This window comes from Lipotes vexillifer, unplaced genomic scaffold, assembly GCF_000442215.2.
Source record: "Lipotes vexillifer unplaced genomic scaffold, Lipotes_vexillifer_v1.1 scaffold12, whole genome shotgun sequence".
Taxonomy (NCBI): Eukaryota; Metazoa; Chordata; class Mammalia; order Artiodactyla; family Lipotidae; genus Lipotes; species Lipotes vexillifer.
The window spans coordinates 4,344,697-4,357,812 of NW_006796716.1; the positions used below are offsets into that span (position 1 = coordinate 4,344,697).

The 13,116-nt window shown below is 56.4% G+C and overlaps 1 protein-coding gene across 1 annotated transcript in view; it reads right to left on the minus strand.

Moving 5' to 3' along the window:
• ZAN (zonadhesin) overlaps positions 1-13,116 on the minus strand; it is a 36,673-nt gene that overhangs the window by 18,763 nt on the left and 4,794 nt on the right. Inside the window, 19 exon segments of the mRNA XM_007468897.1 lie at positions 182-429; positions 723-864; positions 2,034-2,236; positions 3,086-3,234; positions 3,343-3,471; positions 3,845-3,988; positions 4,645-4,790; positions 4,986-5,110; positions 5,611-5,727; positions 5,892-6,033; positions 8,301-8,485; positions 9,150-9,641; positions 10,189-10,273; positions 10,583-10,854; positions 11,388-11,534; positions 11,633-11,681; positions 11,683-11,712; positions 11,898-11,989; positions 12,324-12,536. Of these exon segments, the coding sequence (XP_007468959.1) occupies positions 182-429; positions 723-864; positions 2,034-2,236; positions 3,086-3,234; positions 3,343-3,471; positions 3,845-3,988; positions 4,645-4,790; positions 4,986-5,110; positions 5,611-5,727; positions 5,892-6,033; positions 8,301-8,485; positions 9,150-9,641; positions 10,189-10,273; positions 10,583-10,854; positions 11,388-11,534; positions 11,633-11,681; positions 11,683-11,712; positions 11,898-11,989; positions 12,324-12,536 (3,110 nt within the window).

The following is a 13,116-nucleotide window of genomic DNA, read 5'->3' on the forward strand; positions in this document are numbered from 1 at the left end:
AAAAGCGCCTGGGACAAGGACAACAACGAGGCCAAGACCAGGGGGCAGGAGGGGGTGGCGGGGGTGTCTCAGAGACCGGGGCTGCGTCTGCCAGACAGGTGGGCCTGCAGGCAAGGAGACGTGGAGAAGAGATGCAGCGTGGGCTGGGGGTGGGGCCAGGGAGGCCGGCTCAGGCACGCACCAGGACCTTGCGGCCTTTGATCATGGAGATTCTGAGGTTGAAGACCTGCACTTGGACGGTTTTGACATAGGAGGCCTCCAAGTTTCCACCGCAGAACTCGTTGGTGGCGCTCACGACGAAGTAATTCTCTGGGGACCTCAACCAACAAGGCTGGGTCAGGGTGTAGGTGCAGGTGCCCATGAAGTGGTGCAGGGCTCCGTCGAATGTCAGGTAATGGGGGTCCCCCGAGACAGTGCAGGTAGCGGACCCTGGGCAGGAGGAGATGGCGTTCAGAGAGGCACTGACCCTGAGCTGCCATCTTGGCGAGTCCACATTGGAATGGCACCCATGGCTCATCGGGGTGGTTGGTGTGACTCGGAGAGGTCAAGGTCAGGGACTGCCCCAGCCTCACTCTCTGGGTCCTTGAAGACGTGGCTGTGGCTCTGGGCAATTGCCTTCCAGCCCCCTGGTTATGCTCCAGCTCTCTGCGTTAGGACAGGACCATGCCTTTGCTCGAGGCCACATGGGCAGCCCCCATGAGCACCTTCTTTCGACTGCTCACCTTGAGCGTGGCAGCCATAGATGCCATCCTACCGACCGCACACCTCCTGGGCCTGGCACCTCCACTGCACACAGCGAGTTCTGTTGCTGCCCTCACAGATGCAGAGCTGTCTGCAGCCTGGCTTGAACCACCGCTCCCCTACCTGGCGGACGGACCGAAGGAAGGAAAATAAGTTATCCCCTGATCTATTAGCACTGCTATTCAGATCACCGACCTGCTCACCAGGAAGGCATTCGTGTCATCCCAAAGCTCCAGGCTTAGTTGCAGAACTCTGGCGCTCACCCACTCGTTCAGTCACTCCACTGTTTGTTCTCTAGTTCAACACACAGTTATCATCTGCCTTGTGCCAGGCGTCAGGGATTCAGTAATGAGCTGGATGGATGAGGTCCCTGCCCTAACAGAACTCACAGTCCAGAGAGGGCAGTCAACATGTAAACAGATAGATCACATGGTCCAACACACTCTGCACCCAAAGATGATGATCAGGGCACCCAGGGAGAGTTTCGTGCCATTGACACAGACAATCGGCACTCGCCACAAGAGCTTAGAGATGCTTCTCAGGAGGGCTTCAAGGAAGAAGCAGCATTTCAACAGGGCCTCAAAGGAGGTGAAATTGGCTAACAGGCATAGTGCCTGGGAGACGGAGCAGCGGGGAAGGGCTGAAAAGCAGGTGAAACTGAGAGAGCAAAGCGCAGACGAGGAGAGTTCCGTGGGCCAGCCTGGAATGCAGCACCGAGCAGGGATAGCCCAGGGGACACCAGGTGGGAGGGGGCTGGCATGGACATCAGTGTCACCCCAGGCCTCAGGTGAGGGACAGGCAAAGGAAGAGACAAGGATGGGAGTCTAGCTCCAGGTGCTGCTGCCTCTGAGAAGATGGTGAAGACGGGGCCCAGGCAGCGGCTGAAATCCTTCAGCAGAGGAAGGGACCCTCAGTAGGAGAGAAAGAGTACAGGTGAGATGCAGACATGCCTGGGCCTTCAGAGGATGAGAAACTGGGAAAGTGACTCAGGGATGTGACGGGCAGGGAAGATAGGAGGGGAGAGAACTGGGGGTCCCAGGCTCTGCTGGGCAGCGTGGGAAATAACTGTGCTATGACTCCATCCCGGTCTGCAGGGATGAATAGTACTAGAACTGAAGAAAGAAAAAGGGAAATTAGACCTAAGCCCGAAGTTCCTTAATCCCAGCCCGACCCCCCGCCCCCCGCTACCCGCCACCTTTTCTCTCCTGCCCACAAGCTGGCCGTAGACTTCACAGCTGGGATGAGTACCTTTTGGCTGCAGGGCTGAGAGAGGCCCAATCCCAGTGGCTCACCTTGAAGTAGCCGGCCGTGGGGTCAAGGCAGCCACACTCGGACCTGGGGACGCACTGGAGACCGCTGAGGACGAAGCCCGGGTCGCACTCGCAGCCCTCCACGCAGTGGGTCTGGCAGGCCATGCCCGAGAACTCGGAATGGCAGGTGTCGGGGCACAGCTTGGCACACAGGGTGTATCGGCTGTTGGGTGGACAGGCCAGCGCTGGCGGGGGGGCAGGGAGCACAGGTGAGGCGGGATGGAGAAAAGAGGAAAAAGGTAGCTCCCAGCCCAGAGTTCAGAAGGCCGGTGGCTAGAGGCTTCCGCCCCATCTTGAGAAGAAGACAGTGACTGGGAGAAACCACCGAGGAGCTCAGCTTCCACGTCCTGGGCCTGGAAGGGGGCCTGCAGGGAACTGCCAAGAGGCAGGACCACGGGAGCAGACTGACCCAGAAGCCTCAGCAGCATTGCTGTGTAGGGTGGAGGGGAGCAGAGGGAACCCATGTGGCCCCATCAAGGCCCCAAAGCAGGCTCCCCAGAGGGCTGGGCCATGACCAGGAGCTGTGGGGCCGTCATGACGCGCCATCCCACCCACCAGTCTGTACCGTATGCACGTTTTGTGTATTTTACCTGTGCATCCCTCGACCTGGGTGTGCATTTACACACATATGCATTGCTCTGCATACCCGTACCTTCAGGTAGCTGGGAAAGCTTTCTTTCTTTTTTTTTTCTTTTCCCCCAAAGAGCTTTAATTAAGACTTTAATAGAGCAAAAAGAGGTCAAAGTGTAGTCAGGACCCAAATCAGAGGGAACAAAACCAAGCTGGATCCAGGCTGAAAGTGTTGCCTGGAAAACCCACAGCTGGGAGCAAACCCCGGGAAGGCTTTCTGAGTTTGCAGGTGACCGTGTGATTTTCTCAGTGCACGTTTCTGACTCTGCAGATCTCCCTGTCCTAGTGTGGAGGCAAAGGGGCTCCACCAGGGCGCCGCCCAGCCTGTGCCACCACTCTCAGATGCCGCCGGCCCTCCACTGCGTCTGCGTCTGAAAGAAGGGGCCCTTCTTGGTACAACTCACAGCAGAACTGGGGTCCTCTCCAGGGCTTCACCACGCAGCCGGCATCCTGGCAGGTCTCAGTCAAGGCCGACATGTGGGCACACAGCATCTGCTGCAGCCCCTGGAAATTACACATGTCAAACATGCAGTTGTCGAAGAAGGAAGAGGCCCTGAGGAGAGGAGAGGCCAGGTCAGAAGGAATGAGGGGGCAGAACTTCCCGCCTCCTGCCATGGAGGACCTGCTCCCCGCCCCCATGGCCCTTCCTGTCCCCCCCCACACCCCGGGCCCCCGCACATACTCAAAAGCTCCGTGAGCGACTGTGAGCCGTCCACAGAACTCTGGCCCCAACACAGTGTTCTGCAAGGCAGTGCCGCAAGATGGGGGAGATGCCTGGTTCTCCTGGCACCTGGAAGAGACCCACCCCAAACGCCCTAAGGACCGAGGCTCACCTCCACGCCCACCCCGCCCCAGCAGTCTCCCGGCTCTCGGCATCCCCTACTGGAGAACATCTGAACACCAAGAGGTGGGAAAACTTGGAGCCGGGCGAGCAAGAGGCGGGGCTGCCCACAATCGCCTGGGGACGACTGACTGATGGTGGGGCTGCGGGTGAACGTGGTGGCAATGAACTCTGCTGGGAACGGGAGCGGGGGGAAGAATGACAGACGTGGGGGTGTGCAGCAGAGGAGAGAGGAGAAAAGGGGTGATGCCAGTCGGTATTCTTGGTTCCTCGAAGGAGCAAAGGAGCAGGAGGGCAGAGACGGAGGCGGGGAGGTCCTCACTCGTGGTTTTCATCCTCCGAGGCCTGCCAGCTGCTACCAAGCTCCGTCTCATCTCGCGCTGGTCTGCCATCCGGCTTCCGGTTGTCGTTGCTACTGTCGCCATCATAGTTGCCACAGAAACCGCAGAGTTTGCCGGAGTAGGTGCTGCGGGGGGCCGGGGGGAGGGGAGGAGGAGGCGTTAGTGGAGAGAAGGGGCCTCCGGCATCTGAGGGACCACAGCAGAGAGGGGATGAGTCGCGGGGGCCACCGGCACGAGGTGGGTGGAGGATGCAGAGGTGCAGACTCGGAACAAGGGTTCCACGCCAGGCACCAGGCGCGCGAGGGCCCCAAGCTCTCACTCTCGACCCATCTTGACGTCTCCCCTCATCCTCTTCTGCTCACACTTCAACTTCCAGCCATAACAAACTTCTTGCTGGCCCTGAGACATTCTACTCTTTCCCCCGCAATGACTGTTCACTATTTCTATAGTCTTTCTTTCCCTTGTTTGGCCATCTGGGGAGCTACTCATCTTTGGAGACTGCAGTCAAGGGACCACCCTTCTGAAGCCTCCCACGACTCATTAACAACTCCTTCTAGAACATTCCCAAAGCCTTGTGTATATATCCTGCTACTATCACACTGCCCTGAAAGCATTTCCTCCCCCTCCTCAACCAAAGGGAGGCCTGCCTGTTGAGCTAGGTGTCTCCTACCCGACTGAGAATTAGCGCCTGGGATGGCAGGGGCTGGGGATGGGAGGGTCCTGGGAGAGGGAGGGGCAGGGCGGGAGGAGTGGTAGCTGCCTCGCTGGGTCGCCCCCTCACCTGGGCACGCTCACAGACAGCTGCTGGTCACCATCCCATCTCACCCGCCGACCGAACGCCGTCTGCAGCTGCACAAATCGCCCACTTGGAGTCAGGAAGATGCCTTTAGAAGGTATTGCTGGGAGGGTGACTCGCTGACCCCCAACCTGGAAGGTGGGGCCGAGGGAGGAGACAGAGAGACAGATCCGGGGGTCAAGGAGGACCCCCAGCAGACTCCCAGATCCCCACCACCACGCTAATGACCTCTTCTGCTCCACGTGGAATGCTCTGGAGGAGATGGGCAGGACAAGGCCACAGCCAAGGCCGGCAGCCCTGCAGGGCTGAGTGGAGAACGGACTCACCAGCGTGTGTCTGCCCTTGAGCAGGGTGATGGTGGTTTCGGGCAGAGTCACGTAGACCTTGCTCAGGCAGGACACGCCCTCCTGTCCTCGCTCCTCATTCTTCACCGTCAGCCTGAAGAATGGCTCTGGGCAGGGAGAGGGGCGGAGAGCGCCCAGGGGTTCATTCCAGAAGCATTTCTGAGCGCCCACTGAGGATGCCACCCCCAACCGGCCCTGCGCCCTGTGAGGATAAAGGGCCACAAAGGTGGCGGCTCTACGGTTCAAGAGGGGAGGAAGGATCCTGGAAGGAGTGGGGCGTCGTCCAGAACAGCATGGGGCTGTGTGCCGCGAATTTGTCCCCCCAGGGGACAGGGACCTCCTCCGCCAGGCACGCCCTAGTCCAAGCCAGCCAAGGAAGTGACGGATACAGAGAGGAGTCCTAGCCCGCATTTTCCCCGTAGTCTGGTCCTCACAAAGTCCTGCTTGGGGATGGACGTGTCATCTCTTGCTCTACCGCCGGCCTTGCTCCCGTCTTGCCCCTGCCAGCGGCTCTGGCCCTTTCCTGCCGGCCAGTGCACCCCATGCCCAGCTCTTCTGATCTCAGACCCCACGCCCAGGCCGTGGGGGGGCATCTCCAGGGGCCTACCTGTTGAGTTGCCACAGGGTTGGGCCAGGATGTAGGTGTACTTGCCCATGAAGCTAAAGTGCCTCCCATCGAAGGTGAAGTAATGAGGGTCTCCGTAGATGAAGCAGGTGGCAGTGCCTGCCGAGGGGACACCGGGGACATGTGAAGCTGGTTCACCAGGCCAGGCCCCAGGGCCCACCTCACCCACCCAGTGGCCTGCCCAGGCTCCCCTTGTCAAGGGAGGGATGGGGACCCTGGTGTCACACCCACGTGGACAGATGGGAACAGCCTGAGGGTCTCACCATAGGGGTGGCATCCGTACTGGCCATTCTTCAGCTGGCACACTGTATGTGTCCCGCACTTATAGGGCTGGCACTCCGTCCGACTGCCAGGCTGGCAGCGGCAACGTTCTGTGCAGTTGGGGCTGAACCACCCTGTCCCCGGCTGAGGGAAAGCGGGCCGGAGTCATGAGGCCGTAGCTCCTGGGCAGACTCTGTCATCCCATGCTGTAGTCCCCTCCCCTCCTGCAGACCTCACCTTGCTCAGACTCCTCTCCTCGTCGCCTAGCAGATATTCCTGCTCAACCCAGGCCCTTTGCACATGCTGTGCTGGAACGTGTCCCTCTCTCTCTCTCTAACCCATTCCTGTGCAACTAGCGGAGTTCAGCTCAAGGGTTGCTACCTTCTCAGGAAGACTCTCCAGACCTCCTTGACTACCTCTGGGTACCTTTCCTTCCCAGGACTTACCACAGTTGCACTTTTATATTCATCTTTGTGATTATTTGATAAGCGCCCCTGCGAGGGACCATGTCTATCTTTACTCACTATCTCAGCGCCAACACCTAGCACAGTGCCTGACAAAGAGTTCTCATTTAATAAATACTTACTGAGTGAAAGAACGAACCAACATCCTATGCGCCCCCCAGAATCTGACAGCATTAGGAGAGCAAGGACATGCCCTATTCGTGGTGACCCCAATGCCGAGAGGGTTGAAGGTACCCAATAAAGGTTTATTGAATGCATAAGTGAACATACAGTAAGTTCGTATGTGTCTCCCGGGGCAGAGGGAAGAGATGCTTGGTACTGATGGTTGTGACAGATAGTTCTATCCGGGCTGCAGCTGAAGCTACTCCCAACACTGACGCAGGGACGCCCGGGAGACGGGTCGAGAGGGCTGGAGGAGGAAGGGGCCCCCAAAGAGGCAAGCAAGAAACTCGGACGCCCCATGGGGAGAACGCCGGAGCTGAGAAGAGGAACTGATGTTAATGAATAGCTGACCGAACTTTTACTTTACAGGTCACATATATTTACCATAAATTGCTAACAATAATAATTAGCATTTATTAAGTAATTGCTCTGTGTCAGGATCTAATCTCACCTTCACAACAACCTAATGAGGTAGAAAATCTTGTTGTGCCCATTTTATAGATATGGGAACAGATTTGAAGGAGGCAAGAAAGAACCTCGCCCAGGGTCACTCTGCAAACGAGTGGCGGAGCGGGGATTTGAGCTCAGATTGGCCTGACTCTTGGGCGGCTCTGTCCAATACAATGGCCACCAGCTACATGCCACTGAGCTCTTGAGATGTGGCCGGTGCAAACTGACATAGTCTGTAAGTATAAAATACACACTGGATTTTGAAGACTTAGTAGGAAAAAAAAAAAAAAGGTACGTAAATGATCTCATTGATAACCACCGATTACATGCTAAAACGGGAAGATGACTGGAGTTAACTTAACCTGTTTCCTTGTACTTTTTCTTTTCTTTGTTTTTTGGCCTCACTCGCGGCTTGTGGGATCTTAGTTCCCCAAGCAGGGATTGAACCCGGGCCCTCAGCAGTGAGAGTGTGGAGTCCTAACCACTGAGCTGCCAGGGAATTCCCTCCTTGTAGTTTTTTTTTTTTTTTAATGTGGCTATTAGGACAAGTAAATGCTGTGTGAGGTTTGCACGCCATCCCTTTTGGACAGCGCTGGCCCAGAGCCTGTGCTCCACCAGAATCTCCCGGGGGGATGGGGATGGGCATCAGTTAGGAGAGACAAGAACAGAATCTCCTTTCCTTTGACCTAGCCTATCAAAATTTGCAAGTTCCGTTGGAAGAAGGTTCTGGAATGCCTCATTCTGCCCTGAAAATGCCTGAACACACTCAGTGTCCAAGGCTCTCTGTGTACTCAGGGACCCCTGACTTTCCTCAGGATGGAGATAAGGGCCCTGCACCACCTGGCTGGTCTATGGTCTAATGTCTCATGGCTGCCAGTGCAGGACGGAGAAATACAGAAATATCAAAGCTGCCAGGAGCACCGAGGACAGGGCCACGGGCTGACAGGATCTTCCACACAGCCTAGTGTCAGGCTGGGCCAAAGCAGGTGCTTAACAAGCATTTATTGTGTGAACAGAGCCGAGGGACTTCCCTGGTGGTCCAGTGGTTAAGACTCCGCACTTCCACTGCAAGGGGCACAGGTTCAATCCCTGGTCAGGGAACTAAGATCCCACATGCTGTGTGGCGTGGCCAAGAAAAAAAAATAATAAAATTAAGGCAAAAAAAACACACACCGAATGAATGACTCCACCACCGTGTCACAGCTGCCGGAGAGCTGACCCCTTGGGAATGTCCCATGGATCCAAATTCATGTCACCTGGGGAGCAGGTAGCGCTGGACCCCAGGTGTTCGGCTCGCAGTCTCCCTCAGAGGATCTGGGCATCCTGGGGTCTCACCTTATAGTAATTGTCATTGTAGGAGCAATTGCAGGAAGAGGCACTGATGCAGCGGGAGTCGCTGAACAGAAAGCGAGGATCGCAGACACAGCCGGGCTTGCAAAGGAGCCCACAGTTGGGCGTGGGGCTCTGGCAGGATGCTGGGCAGGCGCAGCGCTCGTAGTGGGCGTTCGGCGGGCAGCTCACTGAGGGGAAAACAGCCTCCGTCAAGCCCCCGGCTTTCCTCCTGTCTCCCCTCTGCCCCCCACTCCCGTGCTTCTTGAGGAAGGAGGCCCATGTTACTCCGCCATTCAAAGGAAGGAAGTCCTGACACAAACTACAATCTGGATGAACCTTGACAACAACATATGCTGAGAAAAAAGAAGCCAGTCACAAACGACCACCGATTATATGGTTCCACGGTATGAAATGTACCGAACAGACAGAAAGCAGATTCGTGGTTGCCAGGGGCTGGGGGGCGGGGGTAATGGGAGTGACCGCTAATGGGTACGGGCTTTCTTTAGGGGGTGATGCAAATGTCCTGAAATGGAAAAGTGAGGATGGCTGCACAGTCTTGTGAATATGCTAAAACCACCAAATCGTACACTTTGAAAGGATGAATTTTTACAGCAGTGAATTATATCTCAAAAAAAAGGCAATAGTTCCCAACAACTCCCACTCCCCCATGCCCACCCCCCACCGCGGCCCTCTCACTCAGGGTCGTCCTCATCATCCTTTCTAAAGTCATCGTCTCTGGTTCCCCTCTCCTCTGAGACTGCAGTTTTCTACTGGAAGCGTCCGTTTCCCCAGCCCTCTCCCCTCATCACTGTCTCTGACTTTCAGCTCTTTGTCCGATGCTCCACCACAAACCTGGAGTAGGTCTCGGGGTTGCAGTGGTGGCCGGGGTCACGGTGGTCATGGAGGTACTTGGCATCACAAAAACTGTTGGCCAGGTGGGTACAAGAGTTGGGCTGGGCTGGGGTGTCGTGGGAGCTGTGGGCCTTGCAGTGGGGACCGTGGGTTTTTCCGTGGGGATGGTGGTCCTTTCGGTGGGGACCGTGGGTTTTTCCGTGGGGATGGTGGTCCTTTCGGTGGGGACCGTGGGTTTTTCTGTGGGGATGGTGGTCTTTTTAGTGGGAATGGTGGTCCTTTCGGTGGGGACTGTGGATATTTCACTAGGGCCAGTGGGTTTTTCTGTGGGGATGGTGGTCATTTTAGTGGGAATGGTGGTCCTTTCGGTGGGGACCGTGGATATTTCACTAGGGACAGTCGGTTTTTCTATGGGGGTCACAGGTTTCTCTGTGGGGATGGTGGATATTTCAGTGGGGACGGTGGGTGTTTCCTCAGGGGCCACAAGTTTCTCTGTGCAGACAGGGGTTTCAGGAGGGCCAGTGCAGGTAACGGGAGGTTTGGAAGGAGGCGCTACTGATGCAGGTCCTGCAAAGAAAATAAATCCCTGGAGTTTAGTCAGAATCGTACCACCACCCCCTTGACTCACATCTAATTGGAATGGGTGCGCTCAAAGCAGTAACTCATTCACACCTCTCCGTCTCCTCCCCGCCCCAGCCTCCACTCAGGTAACACTGACAAACACCGTTCCTAACATATGTCTGATCTTGCGCCAGGTACAGGAAACAAATAACAAATAGGATATCAGCCTTCCCTTCAGGATCACCATTCACTAGGTGAGGGGTCTGACCACAGAAATCCACGGCATCAAAGTCACATTCACTCAAGCAAGCATTCTGATGGGGCTGGGAAGGTACAGGTGGGCAGAATATAGAAAATAAAGCTGCGTGAGGACTCGAGCACAAGAGGACTTGCATTTTAAGCAGCTCACGCAGAGAAGCCCAAGAGATGGTCATCCTGGAGCACGGCCCCCTTTCCGGGACCTGGGGTTTTGTCTTACCTTGACAGGTCCCGTGACTGATCAAGATGAAACCCAGAGCAACAATGAAGGCGGTGCTGGTGCCCCTCTTGGCCTCAAACATCAGCTGAAGGTACGAGGGAGAAAGAAGCAAGAGAGAAATGAAAGTGAACCCCCGTCAACTCAGCGACTCTCCGGGCAGAGGGTCTGTCCTCTGCTAACACGTCGCCTTGTTCTGGCCTCAACAGTGCAACGGGGGCCCGGGCCCCTTCCAGGAGCCAGAGAATCTCACAGGGAACACAGAGCACCCTCTGCTCTGCTGTTTTTCCAGTGTCCCATCCTCTCAGCCCTGGTTGTGCTCCCTGATCCCAGGCGTTATGTCCCCCTCACCTGGCCTCACAGTGACACTTTAAGAGCGACTCTCTCTGTCTCTCACCTGCATGGGCTGTTGATGTCCCGAAGGGATGGTGATGGAGTCGTTCAGCCAGTCAGCGCTTTGAGACCCAACTCGTTCCCAGAGAGGAGCTGGGGAACTGTCCGCAGGGCTCCCCAGCAGAAGCCTGAGCTTCGTGCCGTTTCCGAGGCCATACATGTGGTAGGTAAACTCCACACAGATTGCACCCGGGGCACAGAAGGTCCGGCTCACCAGTCTGAAAGACTGGCCTGCCTGGGAGAACTTGTCAGCCTCAAGGTAGACAAAGTGACCCTCTGGGCAAAAGAAGGGAACAGGCAAGGTGAGAAACCTCCAGAGGACAAGTCTGGTGCTTTCTTGAGCGACATCTTGCTTTCCAAATGGGGATTTGATGCAAACACCCAAACTCCCCACATTGCAGTGGGTTTTTCGTTTGTTTGTTTTGTTTTGTTCTCTGCTCATTTTAGACTTCTAACTAAGAAGGCAGGAGCAGAAAGAAACGGAAAACCAAGCCAGCAACCCAGATTCCTTTGTTGGCTGCACCAGTAAATGTCTTGACTGAAGATGACCCAGTGGATTTTGAGGCCTTGGGCTCAATGAAGCGCTATACCTGGATCTTCTGGGGGTTTCAAGTGACCCCAGAACCACGAGAATCCTCAGCTCACTCTACCTCTGTGGCCTCCACAGCTCTGGCCCCATGGCGGCTTCCCAGTAAACACCCGCTGGCTGACCCTCACCACCTACACCGTGTGTCAATCACACCAGTCCACCCCCTCGCTGGGAGCAGATTCAGTAACTCGTTGGCTTGAGGGGTCCTCCATCTCCTCACCTCCATTAAGGGAGGCTCCCAAGGGACCTGTACCCTGGATGAGCGTGTTTTTACTTCCCTGGGTCCAGTGTCCGCCATCCTGTAATGCCTGGACCCAGTCACAGAAGGGATGGGCCTCATCTTCAAAGTCACACTGAGGAAAGCTCTCTGGGGGATCAAAATGGGAGATGGGGCCCAGATCAAATCTGGGCCATGCTCTCTATTCCTCCCCCATCCCCAACCCCCATTCTCAGAGCTGCTCTCACCCCCGCAGGGAGCAATGCTGATTGCATCCACCGCCACCGCTGGCTCTGGGAATCTTTCCAAACATGCCCACCATGGTGAACTGAAGAGAGAGGGAGAAGGGACCGGGAGTGAGGAAACAGCCCAAATGTTCAGCCCCCTCCATTTGATTTTACTCTCTTCAGGGACCCAGGCGCCCGGCTTCCAGGGCCCAGACCTTCAGCCCTTGTCAATAACAGGTGCGCCTCCCACGTCCAAGGAGACCTGACGCCTCCTGCTCCTCTGTACCTGAATCTGTCCCTGGCCTGTGTAATTGACAGAAACAGGCTGCCAGTTGGGTCCGGGTTGTCCTGAAAAGAGTGTGTGTTTCCGGAGGCTGCCTACAATGGAAGGAACCCAAGAGAGCAGTGAGATGACTCAGGGCTGGAAAATGACTTCAAACCTATACTCAGAAGGATGAGTAGCAGAGGGACCACTTGGAGTGGATTCCCCTCCTCTATGTGCAAGCACGTCCTCTCTCTCACTCTCCTGGCGTTTTTATCTATTTTTCCAGAACCCTGTGCCTTCCGCTCCCAAATTCCACTCCGCAGACTCATCTTGCAAGTATCCCAGATTTCCCTAGACCCCAAGAGATGCCCCCACGTTTCCTCGTCAACCCAACCCTGCGAGAAGAGCCTCAGGACAGTGTAAATGCCATGACGTTGTCACTCTCACCCAAGTCAGAAGCATAGACCGTGAGGGCTGCGCCAGGAGACTGGCCACGTAGGGTGTAGTGAAAGGACAGGCTCAGGCAGCCGAAGGACTGGATCAGAGGGCTCAGGAGGGCAGAGCTCTGCCTTGGTTTTGCATTCTTGGGGTCCAGGACCATGTAGAAGCCACCTGGGAAGGAAAAGGCCAGTAAAGTGGGGGATGGCACAGGGATAGGGGCTGCGAGGGCAGGGAGCCCGGCCCTGGGGAGCCCTAACAGTTGCCTAGGGTCAGCCGGCGCTGAGATGGGCCTAAACCCATCACACGACTGGCTGAGGCCTTGGTTCCTTCCAGAAGTGCTTGGCAGGTCTGGGTGAGGACGCGGGCGCCGCCCAGGAAACGCGGCATCCTCTCAGAAGCAGCCAGAATCCTGTCCTTTGGATTCAGACTTTTGAGGTCCCCCCCACAGTCACATCCTCTTCCTTTTCTTAACCCACTGGACATAGCTGCCTCACGCAAAGTGCTGAGAGTCCCGATCTGATGCTGACCCGCAGGGATCTCCTGCCCCCTGCCGCCAGCTCACGCAGCCAATCAGCCTGGACCTCGCTCCGTGACGCAACTGGTAGCCGTGGGAAGGAGGGGGGAAATTAAAGAGGCCTCCGACCGCGCGCACGCACGTGCCGGACGCCCCACGGGGTTCTGCCTGGAGAGTGAAGCCCGGAAAGGTGAGCTTCTGAGAGGGAGAGAAGACGGCTGAAGAGGAGGGAGTGGGCAGAACTGCGAGAGAAAAGAAAAGAGCCAACAGGGAAGGAGGGAAAGA